The sequence below is a fragment of the Accipiter gentilis genome, chromosome 4 (genome assembly GCF_929443795.1).
Source record: "Accipiter gentilis chromosome 4, bAccGen1.1, whole genome shotgun sequence".
Classification (NCBI taxonomy): Eukaryota; Metazoa; Chordata; class Aves; order Accipitriformes; family Accipitridae; genus Astur; species Astur gentilis.
Window position 1 is genome coordinate 33211615 of NC_064883.1, and position 20172 is coordinate 33231786.

At 40.7% G+C, this 20172-nt stretch overlaps 1 protein-coding gene across 1 annotated transcript; it reads left to right on the top strand.

Moving 5' to 3' along the window:
* Positions 1-10418: 10418 nt before the first annotated feature.
* GJD4 (gap junction protein delta 4) lies at positions 10419-15448 on the top strand. Its single transcript, XM_049798462.1, has 2 exons — positions 10419-10548; positions 14026-15448. The coding sequence occupies exons 1-2, from the start codon at positions 10485-10487 to the stop codon at positions 15207-15209; spliced, it is 1248 nt and encodes a 415-aa protein (XP_049654419.1). The 5' UTR covers positions 10419-10484; the 3' UTR covers positions 15210-15448.
* Positions 15449-20172: the final 4724 nt, after the last annotated feature.

Genomic DNA, 20172 nt, shown 5'->3' on the forward strand with positions numbered 1-20172 from the left:
GAATTTTCTCTGAAATACATAGATTGCAGATCAGCATCTAATTTTTCCATTTCGGGGGGGGTGGGGTGGTGGTGGGTGGTATTGTTTCAGACTTGAGCTGAATTGTCCTTGACAATTTCAGTATGTGACTGTGCATGCGAGCATTTATTTTTGGTATTAATTGCATTAAATAAGGAATTTCTATGGCAGTTGCTAATAGAAAAGGCAATTATTTTAAATGTCATTTGAACCTGTTGTTTGCCTCCCGAGGAATGCATTTGTCTGGATTTTTTGACTTACTAAGAATAGGTAAATCCAGTGATACAAGATTGCAGGTTTTGGCACCGTCCCCTTCATATTGTAACATGAACAATGAACTTTTTACAAATTACCGTATAAACTGAGAGCTTCAGAGGATTGGGGGGACAAGGAACAGAAGAAAACTGGAACTTTGATTTCTTCAGCTGTCTCCCTCAGCTTTTCTTCTTCATAAAATGTCCTTAAAAACAGTTTCAGCATCTATTGCCGGATGTACTGTATTGTCCCAAATGCAGAATTGCTGAGGATTTGAACACAAATCCCCAATGCCATCAGCCCTTTTTAAGGCTGGAGGTGCGCTCCCGGGGAAGTCAGACTGAACTGCAGTGTAAAACGGAGATTCGGGGAAGCAAGGCGAGGGGGTCAAGCTTCCCACAGCGGCCCCCCCCAAATTCCTCACCCTCGGCCTCGTAGCTGAAATCCTGAGCTGCCACCCAGCTCCCTCTCCCGAGCATTGAAACATCAAATGCTGCAGACCTGGGCACTGAAAACACGGAATTCTGCAGGTCCGCGCTGGTTTGTGTTGTCAGCTTATGTACACGGTGCGTTGATGTGCGATTGGGTCTGTATAATTTCGGCGGCCCCCGGACACCTCTAACCTAACGCGTGTTCGCAGCCGTTTCCGTCTTTGTCGGTCTGCAGCGATCCTCCTGTGCGTGCCTGGCCCCCTCCTCCTGCACCGCCACACCGGGCTGCGCTGGGTCTCGGGACCCCGCGTGCTGGCCGGAGCTCCTGGCTTTTTTTAAGGAGACCTAATCTGGTCTTCTCTCTGCTCCAGTAGCTAATACCTGCATTAGCAGCAGCGCTGCTCTTAAGGTTAGGTTACACAGATCATTGGCAATGCTGAATTTGCAGGTTACGTCAGGATCTACGAAACCTTTCTTCTGCGTTTCAGAGCAGAGCAGGATTGTTAGCCAGTGGGTTTTCTTTGGCTTACTCATCTGCAGATACGTCAACAGCGTATACAGTGGGGTTCGCGCATTAAATCGGTGAAAGTCCAGGGGAGACGGAAGTCTCGTCAAGTACAATTGTGTAACAACCACCTGCCCCAAGAGCAGAGGGAGAGCTGAACTGAAACACCGAGCTCACATCAGGCACCGTTGGGTGCGTACCGTTACTTTATCAATGTTAGAGGAGTTGAAACCTCTAAACCTGAGGGATGAATCACAGAATTGCTGAAGGTAGGAATAGTAAGAGGGGCACGTTACTTGAAGTGAAAATTACCGCTGCCTACTTCTGAGCATTGCAAACTGGGACAGGAATTCCTGCAGATCAGAAGTAGGTGTCTAGGGGATTCTGCCACAAACCACTAAATGGAGCGTTAGTCAATATGTAAGTAACCGTAACATTAAACAGTAAGTGAAAAACTTAAGTCCTCTTGACTATCTTCAGTGTGGAGAAGCAACAGTATTGCTCTGGGGAATGCAGTTTAAACATGTCTTGGAGGACTTGTGCTGATTTTCAAATCCATAAGATGTTATAACCATCCACAGTTCTCTATTTTTGCAGATTAATGAATTTGATCATTGAAGGAAAGATTAATTGTCTAGATATACATAAACATGACATAACTTCATTTGTCATGTACATAAGAAAATACAGTTATATTCAGAAATGCAGGTATCTGGTAATTTATAGGATTGGTTTCCCAAAAATGAAAACATCATGGGCAAATTGAGTGGGTTAAAGTACTTAACTGTTCCTTGAGATGTTTTGTAAGACTTTTTGGATGCCCTAAATATTTTTTTTTCCCATGGAGGAAAATAAAGGCACCAAAAAGAGAAAACAATAATAATAATAAAAAATTTTAAAAAGAGAAACTGAAATAGTACCAGTTGTTAGGAGGCACAATGTAGTTCACAAGAGAATACACCCATAAATATCTGTGGCCAGTGAAAAGAACTGATACAGTTTTTAAACATGTCCGGAATACCGTAACTGGTAGCAATTTTGTAGCTTAGACTGAAATGGCAAAGTATCTGTCATAATGCAGAAGAGGCAGAAGATTGAGCTGATAGTCCTGTTTTGTCTTTGCACGCTGTGTTCTTGCCACAGTAATCAAATTTCATTATCAGTACTAAGAGTTTTCAGTAGAAGCTTTTTGATAACTTTGAGTGGGCAAAATCACTTTACCCAAGCAGACTGAAACATTTTGCTGAGGCAAATCTCTGGCAGGAAGCTACCTTTAGAACGAAGCTTAAGGAGTGTAAGTCTAGAAATGCAAGGCTGTCCGGTCTGCGTTTGTACTGGGCACAGCTAATGGGAAGCCTGAAGTGCCATGCCAGTAGTGGGTAAGTAAACGGAGCATAATCAGTAGTCCTGCTTCACGGAAAATGGACTGTCAAACTATCATTTAAAAACAAAACAAAATACGTTATTAATAGGGATGGTAGAGAAAGACTTCTCACACACTTTTATGGGTAAGGCTACCAATATATTCTGTTGAATCACATTCAATGTATTTGCTGTGTATTTTCTTGCATGGTACAGACCAGACTGTTTCTCCAGAAGCTGTAATGTTTCTTGGCCTCCTCCAGTAGCATGAACTGTGTAGGACTTGAGTAATCCCTCTCTTTTCCACTCAACTGTCCAGTAATCAGCTAGCGGGAGATGTCTACAGACAGCAGTGAGTTCCCAAGAGCTTTGATAGCTAAAAGCTAAATAGCTGCAGTACGAAGCCAACATTTACGTGTTCCAGCAGTATCGATCAGCAGCTCCATGGCAGGCTGAACGGAAGAACGGGACAGGCTGTATTTCATCTCCCCCTGCCTAAACAGCGCCTGAAACAGGACCTAAATTGTCCTCCTTATCCATTTATGCCGTGGTTTACCTTCCTGGCAAAAATCTCCTTACTGCTCTCTGCTTCGGCCCGACTATGACGTACCTGACGTGAGATTTCCCTGCCCTGGACCATGCCGGGAGCTGGCCCCGGCAAGGGGAGCGGTGCCGGTGGGCTCCCAGCCGCAGCCTGCCTTGGGGATGGGGTCCTGCAGGGAAATCCACTCTTGGTGATTCTCGTCTGTTTTCTTTCGCTTTCTAAAACATCAGAATAAATCCTTCAGGATCCACATTACCCTTTTGGGGTTATGGTAAAAATTTTCAATGCCATAAACAAGTCAGATATGAACTCCTATTAATTTTATGAAGGACTGAGCCATCAAGCTGAAGTTTATGATGCTTTTCTCTTTAAAACAAAAAATCCTGGTTGATATAATACATTAAGTACAAGTACTACTGCAGTTTAAGAAGGGAATTCCTTGTGTCCTGCCCAGTATGTTCTGCATTCATCCATGATAGTTATTAAAAACACTCTTTGAGAGAAAAAACAGATGGAAACTGTAGGCACTTGGCAAAGCTGATGTGGGTTGTAAAGCAAGGATGGGGGGGAGGGAGGGGGATGTTAAAATCCTGAAATTATAATTTGGGGGTTTTTCCCAATGTTGTGGAAGTTGGCCTAGCTACAGTTTGTTTAAAGTACTTCTTACAAGGCCACTTTAAACTTTAATAAACAGACTATTGGCAAGTCACAGATTAAGGTTAAAACAAATCTTGTAAAATCAAGATGAGGTTCAAAAACTCATTTATCTATTGTTCTGTAGATGATATCCTATGGCTAGATGTAAGAACATTAACTTGTACATCCTGATATTGATGCAAGAAATCTACTGATTTTTTTCACTAGTAAGTTGTGAGTAGCAACTATAAGGAAAATTGGATTTTTTCTTCATTATTCTTAAAATGCAGCTGAAGATCAAAGTCTCTTACTGTGAAACAGTATGATAAATTATATTCTTTTTAGACAGAAATTCTCTTCTGCATAAGGATCTTATTATGTACAGGACACAGCTTTTGGGGGGTGGATTTAAAGTCATATTTTCAAGATGAGGATGAGTTTTAAAAGAATGTACCTTTTGACTTCTGCATAGGAACAAATTTAGCTTGAAAGTGACATTTCTTCACATGCAAGAAGAAATCCACACTCAGTACTGCCTGCAGTGATTCCTGAGGTTTAACCTGTATGTGAAATAGAGGAAACTCCATCACATTTCTCTTTTCAGCTTCCTTCTTTAAGTTTTGTGTTGGTTTAGCTTTTCCTCCGTGGTGCTTAGTGCTTTGTTTGAATGACTGTGTAGTTACAATTCATCTGTACCTAGTGAAGGAAAAAGCAGTGTCAGCATTCAATAACAGAGACAACAGTATAGGTTTTGTTTCTTAAAATGATCAGCCATGAAATACAAGAAGGTGTAAAGAACTCTTATTTTAATTCCACAGCGGCTGCCTGTATGTTAAATCTGAGCTGACAGATTTATTTACTGGTATTCCAGAATGGACACAATAACCCCTTTTGTTGTGCATGTTGAAAACAGGGATCTATTTGCTCTCCACAAACTAGCAATGTTCATACTGAGAAGCAACAGCATAGAAGTACTAAATTTAAAGAATAGGCAGCCAAAGATATTCTAGTCATCCTCTGTTTATTATGAAATCCATTTCCCAATTACTTAAGGCATTTTTCTTATTTAAAGAATTTCCATGATATCAGCACACCATACTTTTTGCCTGCCTGACAATTGCTAGGTTTGGACCTGCTTGAACGAAGAACTCAGCCTCTCATTAATGTCAGGTGTTGGGCACTAATGAAACATGCGTTCACCAGCTTCATCATAAAATATAGGATCCCCAAACTTTCCAAACCTTCAGATTTGCACTGTGCAAAAATGTAAGTGTAAAACTTGGTGTCAAATGTTAAGTGCAGAATTAAAAAAAATAGATGGAACCTCTTTTACACTAGATTTTCTTTTGAGTTACAGCAGAGCAACTTTCAGTAATAATGTCATGTGCTGGTGTAGCTACCTATTTCAGTGGGAGTTAAGCAGATATTAATAATGTGCTTTTGAAAATCCCATGGACTCACTTTGTACTTTTACTACTTAGTAAAATTAAATACTTTTGAAGAAATTGGCCCTGAGATCCTGAATGAGAATATACTTCCCATTACTTAATTTCCCCTCATATTAGTCTTGAAATGTTTAAAGTTCTCGGCTGAATAGCTTTGAGGTTGCTGAACCAAAGTCTGAAGGAGAGCTGCTTTTTCCATTTGTTGTCCTCTTAGAAGCAGGTTCTCTTCAGAAAGATGACCTTTCTGAACTTTCAAATATTTATAGTAAGGGGGTCTGTTTGAGGCAAAGTAAAAGAATAGTCTAAATTCTTAAGAGCATGCAGTAAAACACAGTCCTTTTTTAGATTTACTAAATTAGCAGAGGAAGAAGGAGACAACAAGACACATGTGAGGCACTGTAGGCACCACACTTGAGTATCCGAGATAACAGAGCTAATGTGGAAGTTAGCAACTTCAAGTCCAACCAACATGAGCAGTTAAAATGAGCTGAACTCCTCTATTCTGAATGTCACTCTGGGCTGTTCCGTACATACGTGCATAGACATTTATATATATTTGAGCACACGTGTATGTATCTCCTTTTTGGGAGTGGAAGGTAGACAGAAAGGGAAGGGGAAGAGGGACACATTCTTTGAAAGTTTCCTAAAAGACCTTCTGCATAATGCCACTTCTGGGGACCGATGGTTTGAGGCTGAGCAGTGAGGAGTAGGAGCACGTTGTTTAAGCTCCCCATTGAATAGTTCATGATGGAGAACATTCACCACTCCCCTGCCTCAGTGTGTGTAAGCTCCATAGCCCTAAATCTGGAGTTTTAATTTTCTTGCTTTCTCCATGTCTGTGTAGCTACAATAGCTGTTTTGGGGAGAGGCTACTTTTGAATGTATTCCGCCTGCAGTGATTATCCTAGAGGCAGAGGGACAGAGGTTCCAGGGAATGCAAAGTGTGCAATGCTGCGTGTGCCTGCATAAACCAAGGGCTTTCCGTGCTATGTTGGCTCCTTCGCTATGTGTATGCTATAGTAGGCTTTTACATGCATTGTGGCATTACTTTGAAGTTTGTCTGACATGTTGATGTGCATGCGTATGCACTATGTATGTCTTAAAAAGAACATTTGTTCTGGGCAGCTTTTCCTACTACTTCTTTGCTATTGTCCCTCGTGACTAGCTTGTTTTCCTTCTCTCACCCTTCTGCTGTATTACACAAATTTTAAAAATATGGCCATTATTTTTTTCCCCTGAATTTATGGATCACCTTCTGAAGAGCTAGATTTACTGCAAAATTGGTCACTACTACATCATTTTTTGCTAACTAGAAAAATTCTAAATAGATTTTAAAATTAGACTTTAAAATATTAGATGTGCATCTGTGCTTTTTCTTTCTTAAATAATAATCTACCAAAGAACTTGGACTGAAATGGCAGATCCCCTTCTGTATCAGGGAAGTTGCTAAGCTGACCCATTTTGCCTTAACATTGATTAAATTGGTAGAAGGAGGTTGCTTTATTGTCAGGTGCTGCGTAGGGTGCAATCTCCCGTAGTAACTCCCACTTCACTGCATTTACATGTCGTTAGTGTAGGTGTTGACTGGATGAGACAGATGTGGTTGGGATTTGCTATACCAGGGGAATGCCTCTAGTTTCTGGAGTTTGGGGGCATGTAATGTAGACTGTGGCACCCTTGGGGTGACTGATTTGATCCTGGATTGGGAAGCCCAGAAGTGACTTCGGGCTAACTGTGCCTTAACTCTGGGTGTCATTCTGAGCCACGGTCTAGGTGAAGTGTCTTTGCCGGGCTTGGTGCCAAGTAACCCAGGTCTTAGCCTAGGGACGTGACACAAGTCTACAGTGAGATGAAGTTCCGATAGTTCAGAAAGTTTCAGTGGGTCACTCACAGTGACGGAGTCACATCTGTGAATTTTTGCAGGATCAAGCCTGGATCTGTGGTAAGGGGTTAGAAATGTGGACAGCAGTTGTGAATTTTAAAATAGATTTAATTGCACCTTCTTATGTTTCATTGTTCATCTCTGAAAGTTTTCCAGTGGCTTTTAGGATGTCTCCGAAAATCAGATGTGATGAGATACCACCAGGTTTCAAAGTTTAGCTTTATCTAAAACTATGTCAGTGTTTTCTACCTGTCTCCCTTATTTAACTAGAATTCGGTGCAAGTTCACAAGTTTGACAACTTTATAGCCTGGAAATAGTTGGCTGTGAGATTCTAGTACCGGACTGTGTATGGAGGGATGGGGCTGTGCACCACGCACCTGTCCCCTGATGTGGAAGAAGGTGCCAACCAACTAGTGGCACTGCGGAGCCAGGGTCCCTCTGCTGCTATATCCGTGTCTGTAGTATCACTCTTCCTATTTGCTTACAGTCTTGACAGACAAACAGGGAATAGCTAAAGATAAATAATAAAACAAGGGGAACTGTATGCTGTGTATCTTCAGATACAATATTGAGTATCTTCAGATGGGAACCCTGGCCTGAAAGACAGTGCTGAGTCAAGGGATGAAGAAACTATAGTTTATGCTTTTGCAGAGACCAAACACTTAATAACGACCACCTCAGCCTGTAGCCCAAAGTTGGACTGATGACAGGGACTTGCAGAGCAGAGCAGGCCCATGGCCTGTGTTTTTGTCCTTCTACAGATACGTTGGTGCTTCAAAGGCAGTTTTTTTACTGCAGTGCCCCTGAGGGCCATGCTCTGACATTGCCATGTTTATGTGCCCTGCCTTTCTTTTACCAAACTGCCCCAGGTCACAGCCAAAGGAGGCCTTGAGGTGCAATAAATCAAAGTTGGCTCTGAGGTGTCCTGGATTGCTAGACAGACTGTGTCTCTTCCCAGTTTGAACTTGGGAAGAGGACACACCACAAAAAGAAGTGTTGGTTTGAAGTAAGATACGAGCTGTCCGGAAAAGCTAAAATAAAAAAGCTAAAGTTGTCTGGAAAAGCTAAAATAGAATTTAGGCTTTCTGACGTAAATCTAGTCCTAAGTTAGGCTGCACAGTGAGTCTGGAGGGTGAGGTTGCTTGCTTTCTTTTAGAAGAAAATGGGCCATCCTACCTCAGCACATCCATGCTGTGGGATCAGATGTTGTCTGGTATAGTTCTGCAGGCAAGAGTTTGGGTGCTTAACTCCCTAGCTGTCATCCTTCTTTCACAAATGGTAGAGGTTTGACAGCAACAACGAGCAAGGATATTTTAACTGGCAATATTGACAGAGACAATTTATAGTCTATTGTGTGGATGCAGCTGTTAAGCATTCATATCCTGCCACCATCTTGGCATTCCTGACTATTTTTGACAAAGGATGTTTAACCGGGAATACCTTCATATCTCAACATCATTTATATCTTGGCCATTTGCGTCTTTTCTCTGTTCCCCCCCTCCAGCTTTCCCTCCTTCCCATACTTCTTCTCACACACACACACATCTATGAAAAAAAGAAAAAAGTGGGGTGGGTGGGGAAATGAAGCTAAAATCATCATCACACCATAAATACAACTCGGTAACAGAAGAAACGGTTGTTTGGCAAATATTTTACATAAATCAATTCTGAAACCAAGAAAACTCCTGTATTTACTATGGCAATTAAAAATCTCTGTATGCATTTAATGGATAAAGAGTTTTTAAGTGCCATCCTTTCGAACTGCACTTTTAGGGCTTCCTTAGGATGGGGCTCGCTGCAGAAAGGATGCTCGGTGTGTTCTGCCAAGGCATTGCACACACCGTGAGCAGGGGGCTGGGGAGAAATTCTTTGTACAGCTACATTTTAGTTCACTAAATGATTAGTTTTGCCTCTTAGCCTAGCCACACTGACCGAAAGAAATTCGTGCAGTATCAGCACACAGCTCCCTGTGTGAGCCGACTCGCCTTGCTGCCCCAGGAACAGTCGTGGGCTGAAGCACGTGAGCAGGGTTGCAGTGACAAGCCTGTGCCTGGGCTCCCAGCAGCCTTCAGGTGTCAGGTTGTCACAACATCACTTTTCTCCCTTGGTGTATCACACGCAGACTCCTTTTCAGCTGTTTTTCTAGTTTCTGGTACTATTTCCTGACAGTAAGCGTCCACATAATGTTTCTCGCTGTCACAGCACAGACTAAAAAGCAGAGAGTAACATCCCATAAGTAGTTGAACAGCGGGTGGAAAATGGTAGTAGATTATTTTCCCCAAGGGAATTGGGTATGGCGAGGGTGAGGAAAGAAAAGCTGAGAGTCTTATTTCCAGCTATGCTTTTTTCCTGGGGTACAGTGCAGTCACACAGTGTCAAGGACATGCAGTGCAATTGCACCTAGCAGTCAAGGAGCGTTCGCCCCGAGGGCTGTCCTGCTCCAAGGGGACAGCTCACTCCATCATTGCTGCAGAGGTTTACTGGGGTTTCAGAATGCTGGGCAATCAGCCCTAGGATCTTTTGAGTGATGTCCAGAGTGACAAGCAGTTTAGGCAGAAAGAACTGATATAAATTACAAGTAAGTGACTTGTGGCATCTTGGAAACCAGCCCCCACTCTTGGGTTTGGGTTTTTTTTATTTTTTTAAAGCTTCCCCTGTTTTATTTCATGTCTGCAGGGAGGCTCAGCCTGCTGGCTGGCTCAGCACACAGGAGAAAATTTGGTGTGGCTGTGATTGACAGGACCATGATGTCCTGTCAGGAAGGCTGCGTTTTAGAAACAGAATTGCTTTGGGAAATTGCAACGGGATAGCTTCCAGTGAGCTAAACTGAAAGTGCCTTTCAAACATAGGGATGCTCGTCCTTCTGTACCCTCTTTCCTTCTATTATCCATCTTCAGTTCTCATGGGGAGACAGAGAGGTGTCTGTTATTTCCTGGTCTGTGCTTTTCTTCCCTCTCTCCCCTCCCCTTGTCCTTCACTGCTGAAATATCTCAGCAATGCCAGGAGGCTGGTATGCCCCGGGAGGGTAAGAATAGTCTACAATGGCAGAGATCACTCCTGTTGTTGTTTGTCTACTTGCAGTTGTCTGGACAGAAGATCCACACAAGAGGTAAGAGCAATTGGACCTGAGAAGCTAGAGCTTTTGCAAGACAAACTGTTAAAGCCTTAAGAAGATTTGTTTCAACATCCAAAACTAACAGTCCTGTTCAAATCATCAAAATAGTCCTTCATCAGTCCATTGCTGTGACTGGGTTTCTCATTTCCATCCTTGAACCTCACAAAAAATTCCCCCCTCTTTTTTTCCTCCCCCCTCCCCCTTTCTTCCCTTCCCAGGTCTAATCTCCTTTGGAAATGCCAAAATTTTTAGGACATCAGGAGCTGGAAGTATTGTGAGCCTGTTCAAACATGGAGCGCTGGGACTCGCTGGGATTTTTGATTGTCACACTCAACTATAATGTGACGATTGTAGGTAAGTACTTTAAAAAAACTCTCTTCTTTCTTTTGCTGCTCCATATCCTGAAGCCACCCAAGTGTCCTACTGATAATTGACTTTAATTTCTAGCTACGCCTCTGCGATACAATGCCTCTCTTACAATGAGAAGTTGTTATTTAGACACATGATATGAGTGGTTAATGTATTTCCATTCTTGTTAAACAGATTCCTACTCCCTCTGTGGTAGATATTTTTTTAACTTTATGTAAAAAATTCTAGCAAGGTTTTCACATTTGTCTCTTTTTGGTGCCTAAGCTTCCAGTCAGCTCTAACGGCTGTTGTAGGGATCATGGTGAAAACACACAGAAGTAACACTTTATTTATACCACATAAAGTGAACAGTAGAATGTATGCAATAGCTTTAGTGATAAATGAAAAAGTTTAAAGAAGAGAAAAAAAAACCCCTCTCTTTTACAGGAAGAAGTCTGTGGTTTATTACCATTGTGGTTAATTACCATTGCTTTTCATTCTTTATTTTTATAAACAAATATCACATGTATTGTTAAAAAACCCAACAAAATACAGTTGGTTTTTCCTCAACTAACAGTCATCTGAGTGCTTTTTTTTTTCTCATTACTTAAGACACTGTTCCTTTTTCATGGGCTACTTTGAGCAAAGTGTGAGCCAGATAAAAACTTTCAAGGGCCTTCCAAATACCCTTTGCCTCCAGCCATGGAGAGTTGCTGTAGCTCGTGCTGTGCATTGCAGGGAGTATCCAAGTAAGCCCCAGGGGCTTGGGTGAAGGGGCTTGTTCTGGTATGTTTAATCAAGACTGAGTCATTAAGGAAGGTGATGCGTGGAGGGGTTATCTCTAAAATGTGTGTCATATCAAACTACTTCCTAAGGAGCCATTGATTTTTCTTAAGCAGCACTCCCTGTTGTACATGTTCTAATTAAAAATTGATAGTGAAATAGCATGTAGTATTTTGAGCTTAATTAACTAATGTGCTTCAAACACTCTGAGGTCCTCACAGGGAAAAAAATGGTACCTATGAAACATTGCTTGCTAAAGATGACTGATTCAGTACAGCTGGTGTTTTCTATTGACCGACACTATGTCAAAAAGAGAGTAACAATACAGCCTGTCACCAAAATGCAGGAAGCTGAAAACACAGCAAAACCACCACTAAAGTTCAGGTGATTAAAGATAAAATGGAAAGGCCTCAATTTATTTATGATTAGATAATACATTATTTTGCCAGGAGCAGCAGGTTTCTCTGATGATCTCTCATACAGCTTATATATCCCTAACCTTTTTTCAGCCGAATTTTTTCCACTTCACAGTGCGGTTTTACTGTTCTAGCCCATAATCAGTCTACTAGCCACAAAGAGTTTATATGGGGCATTTGAACTGCATGTTCAGTACAATAATAGATATACAATGTTGCAGAAATATTTGAATATTTAAAACTTACACCAACTACAGGGAAATAGCTTTATGGGAAATAGAAAAGAATTTTGTTCAAGACAATACCTGTAAATAATTGCATATTTTGTAGAAAAAATGCTTTGGGAGCCGGATTTGTTAAAAGCCTTTAGAATATGTATTGGTGTTATCTCACAGACTATATTTAAAACCTTGTGTGGATGTGAGACGTGCAATTACTATTAATGACTTGAGGTTTTCAGTGCATTTCTCAACCATTAACTCCGTATAACATGCTTCTCTTTAGTCACTGACTCTTGCTGTTTGTCTATAACTACAACTGGTTTCTTAATAATTCCTTAAAGCACAGAATTAATCTTATTACTCTTTCCTGTTGTTTTTTTTTGTTTGTTTGGTTGTTTGGTTTTTTTTTTGGGGGGGGGGGGCTTCTTGTTCCTAAGTGTTTTGGTTTTTTCTCCTTTCTTGGCATGTTTTAAAAATACATGAAATTAAAGCAGGGGATTATTAAGTTAAATTACTTTTTCAAAACCATGTAGGGAGCTAGTGACAGGACTCAAAAGGAGACTTGAGAAATTCAAGTGCTAAATTTAACCTCAAATGTTGAATTTTTCCATATGTTTGTACAGAATCTATATTTAATTTTTGACAATATAACAGTATAACCTTAGGCCTTCCTATCCTGCCCAGGAAAAGGATTTCTTTTTTCTTTTCTTCTTTTTCTCTCTCTTTTTTTTCTTTTTTTTTTTTTTTTTTCTTTAATAAATAACTTTGTCAGTAATACAGCAGTGTGTGTAACTTTACAAAAAACTTTTCATAAAAACCTACCCCATCCAAAAGTCCTCCAAGAAACTATCATGAACAATACAGTCTGATTCAAAAGATATGATACATAGGGTATCGATGCCTGATCTTTCCTGCTACTGGTGTAATGGGTTAAGGTTAAGGCCTGATCTTTCCAACCAAAGTAGATGAGACCAAACCCTACCTAAAACAATCATATGAAAGAATTCAGGGAAAGGTGAAGTAAGCAATATATGAAAATACCAAACTTGTAAGGCTTCACTTGGTGTTGTATCAAGACAGAAGGGAGCTTTTGATCTGAATCGAGAGAGAAGATGCGCAGCAAGGTGAACGAAGGTTGGAAGACATGATCAAGATGGGGCAACCAAAGAAGCAGCAGAGAGAAATGACTGGGGTACACGTAGGCACACACCAATGTACATGTGTAGAACATTTTGCCTAAGTTTGCTAATAGCACCCATTAACTAGCTCACTAGTAAATACCAGTCTAGTCACAACAGAGAGATTTTGTGGCTATAGTAAACTTTACATACAATTTTATGGCCAAGACTAAGAACAAATACTATGTCATGGAACAATCTTTTGTATCTAGAAGAGTTTCATACTGTGTTAGCTGATATATATTATTGAAATAAGACAAAATTCAGGTGCAGAGGTATGAACCCAACAGCAAGGAAAAACTGTAAGTGAAATGGGATTATTAACTCAATTGTGAACTCTCTTTATCAGATTTGGACATGTTCAGAGTGTTTTTGTTAGGCTGAGATTTCAGTTGGCATGGCTTATTGTATGTCCAACTCCTACATACTCCTACAAGTTGTGGCAGGGGAGGTTTACATTGGATATTAGGAAAAATTTCTTTACTGAAAGGGTTGTCAGGCATGGGAACAGGCTGCCCAGGGAAGTCGTTGAGTCACCATCCCTGGAGGTATTCAAAAAGCACATAGACAAGGCACTTTAGGACATGGTTTAGTGGGCATGGTTATGGTTGGACTCAGTGATCTTAAAGGTCTTTTCCATCCTAAATGATTCTATGATTCTGCACTGGCAAGTCTAGATGAAGGTTATGGAATGTGTCAGCTAACACATTTTCACATGAGTTTCAGTCCCAGTCAAAACAAAGCAAAAGAGGAGCTTTTAAGAGGGGAGACTGATCTGTAGATGCTATTTCTTCAAATCTCTTGGGTGTAGAGAGAGCATCACTACATCACCTGCCTTCCCTTCCTTCTCAGTGCTCTGACTCTTTTTCTTTCCTTCTCTTCTAGGAAAGATCTGGCTAATGTTAATAATTCTGCTGAGGATGGCAGTGGTAGTGTTAGCAGGCTATCCACTCTATCAAGATGAGCAGGAGCGCTTCATCTGCAACACCCTGCAACCAGGATGCTCCAATGTTTGCTATGACTTGTTCTCTCCTGTATCTCACTTTAGATTCTGGCTCATTCAGACTGTGTCTATTCTGCTACCTTATGCTGCATTCAGCATTTATGTTTTGCACAAGGTAGCTATGTACATTGTAAGAATGCACTGTTTGGTGCACGGATGCAAAGGGAATAAGGGTTTATCAAGCCCCAAAGACCTGAAGGAGCTCTGTAGAAGTGCTGTTGTCAATAGATTAGATTGTGGTGCAGACAACCTAAGTGTCCTTAATTTTTCTGGGGCATATACTGTTCATCTTTTTTTTAGGACGCTACTTGAGGCTGCCTTTGCAGCTGTGCAATATTTTCTTTTTGGATTTTTTGTTCCTGAGCGCTTTTCCTGCTACCATTCACCTTGTACAAGCACAGTTGACTGTTATATCTCCCGGCCCACTGAGAAATCCATCATGATGATTTTCATCTGGGGGGTCAGCGGCCTATCCTTTCTGCTTAGCGCTGCTGATCTTGTCTGTGCTCTCCAGAGAATGATGGCAAGAAACCAAAAGAACAAGGTGACAAACCTCCACGTAGAGAATGAATGCATTTTAAATCTTCCCCCAGTACAGCATGGTAGCTCTTCTCCGCCTCAAAATCAAGACTGTCCAGTATCAAATAGCAGCCAGACCAGTGATGGCTCCTGCTCACTTCTCTCTGAAGAGGAAGAAGAGGCTGTTCTTCATCCTGAAGTGGTCTCTCAGCAAACTGCCAGCACTAACCTTAACAGCAACAGCAATAAGCCCCGTATATTAGGAGAACCTGCTGTTAAGCAAGACAGCGCTGAAGAACCCTTGTGTGCCGGTGACCACCAAGGAACTACATGCAGGCACGGGAGACCCAAGCTTCAGCAGGACTTCATTAAAGATACTGCCCTGACTTTGAGACCTCAGATCAAGTCTCACCTTGGCGTTTCTTCCTCTGTAGTTCAGAGCAAGCTTTTAGGATACCACCCTTCAGCTGAGCTAAAAAACCCTGATGCACAATCAAATTATAGCAGTACTAGTTGCTTGAGGTCAAAAAAGTCAGAATGGGTATAGAGCCCTGAGGTAACACTACCTTATGACCCTGGCAGGACACATCATTGCATTACTGAGGAGGTTTCTGGTAGTTTCAGCTGGATCCCTTGACTGGGTTATGCTGCAGAGACACGATGCTGTGTTCCTCCATTGAAGAGGAAGCAAAAACCTTGGATAAGTGTTTGAAGGATATTACATTAAGGGAACTATTCTTTGGAAAATGTAAAACTTTTATGTTTTTCGGAGTGTAAATGACTTTAAAAAGCTGTGGACTGTCGCTGGTGTGACTGACCTGGTTTTCCAGGAGTACATGTGAACACTCGTTTACCCTAACCTAGTTTTATTGCAAAAGATTGAGCTTAGGAAAGACGTGACTTTTAAACACAGTTGTACATTGTCTACTGTCAGAAGGTTAATTTATCTCCTCATGCTAAATTCTCTAAGCCCACTCTAAGAAAGGATATTCAAGCAAGAATAGACAGTGAATAAAATAAAAATACATGTTTTGTAGCAAAGTATTAATGTGTAAAAAACTCCTTGGGTCTTACTGATTGAAGGCTACACCTATCCTAGTTAGCAATGCCATGGCAGTGCCTTTCTCTGACCCTGAGGTCAACTGGTACAGTCTGACCAGTTATTAAACCCCATTAGCCTCCAAAACAGGGTGGCTGCATCCAGATTAGCTGTTGGGAATGGTCCTATGCTTGAGAACTGCTCAGGAGATAACGAGGAGGTGTGGGTCAGAAGTGTGTCAGGGAGTGCTCCAGCAGCTCAACAGCGCAGGGGACTGAGCTCCAGTGCCCATGCCCCGGCACAGCTGACCCTGCACTGGTGTAGATGTACTACTGACATGCCTACAAGGTGTTACGTGTCTCAACCTGAAATAGTCACACTAGGATCTTGATTTCAGTAGGGGGAATGAGTCACCTGACCTGTTTTGGGCATCTTTGAAGGTAAGATGAGTCACTTTCTAGATATACCTACTTCTCCCACAATGTGATTATCTCAGACCTGGGCTTAGGGAAAACGGTTTCTACCCCGAGAGAAGGATATTGTGGCAATGTCTATATCAAGGTGCTCACCCTCTTTGTCTGACAGACCTCTGATGCTAATAATTTGAAAATGTGTTTAAATTGAGTGAATCACAGAAGATTTTATTACTGTCATGCTTTGTGCTTTCCATCAGTGTTAACTCTGTTGCATTTACATAAGCGTGGTCCAGCACTGAAGCACAGCGGTGCGTGAGTCGAATTTTCTTTTAGCTACGAGTCAGTGGGGGTTGAAGGTTGATATACCTGCAGATCATCAGTGGGAGTGGATGTGGAGGAGCATGTACGCAGAGAAATGTACTGGTGGTAGTGTCTTACAAAACAGACTATTCGGAGGGTGGCAAGAGCTGGTATTTGTAGATGCTGCTTGGAGCTGCAGTAGCTCCCTCCATTTAGACCCATGCAAAGGAGAAAACAGGCACAGATCCAGTCTTGCTCTTACTCTGCTATATAACAACTTTCTGTAATGACTTAATGGCTGGCTCCTCTATGCACAACATCAAGGGACAGCAGCTTTCACATTTCTCTCCTATCGGTGTGGAAGTCATTAAGACAGTTTGGCTCATAGTGTCTGTGAATCATTTCCTCACATACGCAAGGTAAAGACTAGCACTTAATTATCCCTCATCTTCTGCATTGCTTCAGAAATTAGGTAGCTTAATAGATTGACAGAACTGCTCTTTGGGTTGGGAGGCAGAACTTACTTCTGCCTGCGAAGTACTTTGGGATCCTGAGGCATGCTACAGAGATTTTTAATTACTACCTTCTGAGTAAAGTTTTCCTCTCTATTAGCTATGTTTGTTTCTTTTATCATGTATGCTTGTTGTATGATTTGTCATTTCCAGGGTAGGAGCAGCATTAATTATTAAACTTATCATAGGCAGAAAAACATTAAATATTTAAACTTCTCATCCTCCAAAGCCTCTTTAATGGGGTCTGTGCTGATTACACATACCATGACAAAACATTGCAACAATGAAACCTTTTATGATTCATTGCATTTCCTCAGCTGTGAGAAGGAATGTAAGGAACAAATGTGGATTCAGTCTATCGCGTACATCCCTCAGTGCAAGATATAAATAGGGTAGGATAAATAATAAATGCGTTGTGGCTGGACACAGTTTGCTTTTTTGTGTCTCTAGTTAGACATCTTTTAATGACTGAGGAGTATCATTTCAAATCAGAAAGATCCTGTTTGTGTTTGAAATGGCAAGTGAAATTAGTGAACTTCTTCCTTATTCTGTTTGCAGTTTCTTCTTGTGAGGTTGTGGCCTTTGGTTTGTGTCACTCAGCTGCAGACCTGGCTGCTCTTAGGACTTGTGGACCCTTTGACTCATAATTCAGAGTCAGTGTAATAAGCACTTAATGAGTTTATAAAAACTGCATATTAAAACAGCAGGATTTGTATGGGCTTTTCACTGGGGAGTGAATAGAAGCTTCTGGCATCAACAACCTGCTCCTAAGGGAATGCCTCCGAGTCTCTTCTAATAACTATTTCCAAGACACATTTAGTAATTACAAAGACACAATTTTACAAACTGAGTGGATCTACTGGCAAGGGAAGACCAAGGGAAGATGTGCAAATGTGTTTGAACTATTCTGAGCTTCCACAGCGCAAGCAAATTAAAAGTGATCGTTGGTAGGAGCATCTGCAATGGGGAGGAGAAAATGGGAAAGATCTGTTTGAGAGAACAAAGAGGATCATCTCTAATTTCTCCTTATATTCAATATCACCGAATGTTAAGGTACTGTCAAGATGTCTAGGTGTCCTAGAAAGAGTGAGTGAAAGAAGCAATAGATGTGGGGCAAGGAAGCAACATGATTTTCTGCTGTTTAAGCAAAGGTTTAGTCTTTTAAATTTGTGAATTGGTTTCATAAGTCCTTCCAGAACATATTTTGTACTCACAAAAGTGTTACAAAAGCTAGCTGCTTGTTATGTTTGCCAGTGTGTCTTTAAATCTTTTCTTAACCCATCTACTTCAGAAAAGCATTTCAGAAGGTGGGTTGAAAACACAGTACTCCTAATACTGCCCTCAGGGAGCTTTGTCTTGTGTTCAGACAAGGCTGCCATAGCTGCAGCGCAGGTACCGCTTGCACCGTGAGGTGGGTTTATGGAACAATATGTAAGATACACATATTGCTCATCCAGTCTTATGTGGTACTGAACATGAGACTATACAGAAAGAAATTGAGCTCCCTGGAAATAAGAGTTAGAATTGATCAGGAAATCTGTGATAAAATAGTTTTCACATGGGAAATAAAATTTTTATTGGAAAATTATAAAATGCCTAAAAAAAAAATTGTTTTCTTAGTATTTTCAACTACATCAAAGCACTGCTTTTGCTAAATAAGTATCTAGTAGGTTGCTGGAGACCCAGAATTTCCATGTTTTCCATGCAGCAAAATCAAATATCACTGGGAGTTTCTGCACTATCAGCATGTTTAAAGAAAAAAAAAAAAATATTTTTTACCTCTAAATAAGATAGATTTTAAAAAACTTTTTTCTAAACAAAATTTTTCAATTTCTTTTGTTTTGTTTTAGTTTCAAATATTTTTTTTTAATACCAAAATAGAAGTCAAATGCAAGTTTCAATCAGTTATAATCACTTTATCCTCTTTCCTCACACTCTAGGTTGGGTCACTTTGATTTACTCTCATCAGCGTAATGGAAAGCTGTGACTCTTCTCTTGTGAAATAGACTGTAGACAGGTGTCTAGGGAATGCATAATTTCCCATTAGCAGCAGTTGTTCTCCATGAATCTCTCAGTTCAGACCAGAATAAATATTAAATCTGAAGTTAACAATGTAGAGAGATCCTCAGTGTATTCTTTCAAGTTATTAAAATTATCTGCCCTTATGTGATACATTACTGCAGTGATTATCTTTCTAGCAGGGATCATTAAAGAGGATATTAATTGCACATTATTTTATTTTAATGTCACGATTACAATGGAAAACAGATAAATTATTATGGCTTGTAGTATTTTAGGGTAATAAAGAAACACATCTCCAAAAATAGGATAGTAGAGTAGTTGAAAAGGCTGTTCTTTAACCTGTCTTTTGTACTACTTCTAATAGCCTGATGTTCAACTGATAGAGAAGTGTAATTTTACAATGTAATGCTCTTACATTGTAATTGAGTTGCTAAAATGTTCTGCAAATTAGATGGTCTCTGTTCAAAGCCATAGCATGAACTCTGGGCCCGTGATGCACAGCAATGCCGGTTCTGAAAAGTGAGTTCACCAAGGCAAAATCTGATTAGAAAGTATGAACTGTATCTCTACAATTAAAATTATCCAGCATCCATGTAGCTAGATTACAATCACAATCTACTTCAGTAGCTTTTGCCTTCTCCCACTTTCCCCTCTGTTTTCTTCCATTTGGGTTTCACAGGCAGGTTGTCCCAGGCCATCCCCACAGCTATGATTTAATCATGGGAGTACTCACACAGTGCTAACTCCAAGGACTGTTTTATGATCCTGTGCCTTTCACAACATGGAAATACCAGGATATAGAGAGCTGTCACTAATTTAGGTTCTGCAGCTAACACTTTAGGTTGTGGATTAGCTTTGAAAAGCTTTCACTGATGAACAATTTACTGAGCGAAGATGGTGGCAGATTCCAAGCTTTTCTTTAGAAACAGAAGTTTATATATGGTGCTCTCAAGAAAGATGGAGGATTTGGGGTCAGCAATCAGAAGTAAATCCTATGACTTCTGGCTTTCCTATGTGTAACATTTATTTTGCCTGTGATACTTTAGGCACCACACACTGGAGTGTGTTTGGAGATTTTCTTTCACTGAACATGTTACTTTTGGCAAAGAAATAACATTAATGGAAAGAAACAGAAGATTTTGACCTAGCAGAATGAATTTTTGCATTTTCCTCTCTGATTTCCTGCCTTTTCCTCATACTGAAGATAGGAGATATTTTTTA

Bases quoted from the DNA above. Each gene is read 5' to 3' on its own strand.
- GJD4 (XM_049798462.1), top strand. From the start codon at position 10,485: ATGGAGCGCTGGGACTCGCTGGGATTTTTGATTGTCACACTCAACTAT. The intron at 10,549-14,025 runs GTAAGTACTTTA...CTTCTCTTCTAG, and splicing joins CTATAATGTGACGATTGTAG to GAAAGATCTGGCTAATGTTA.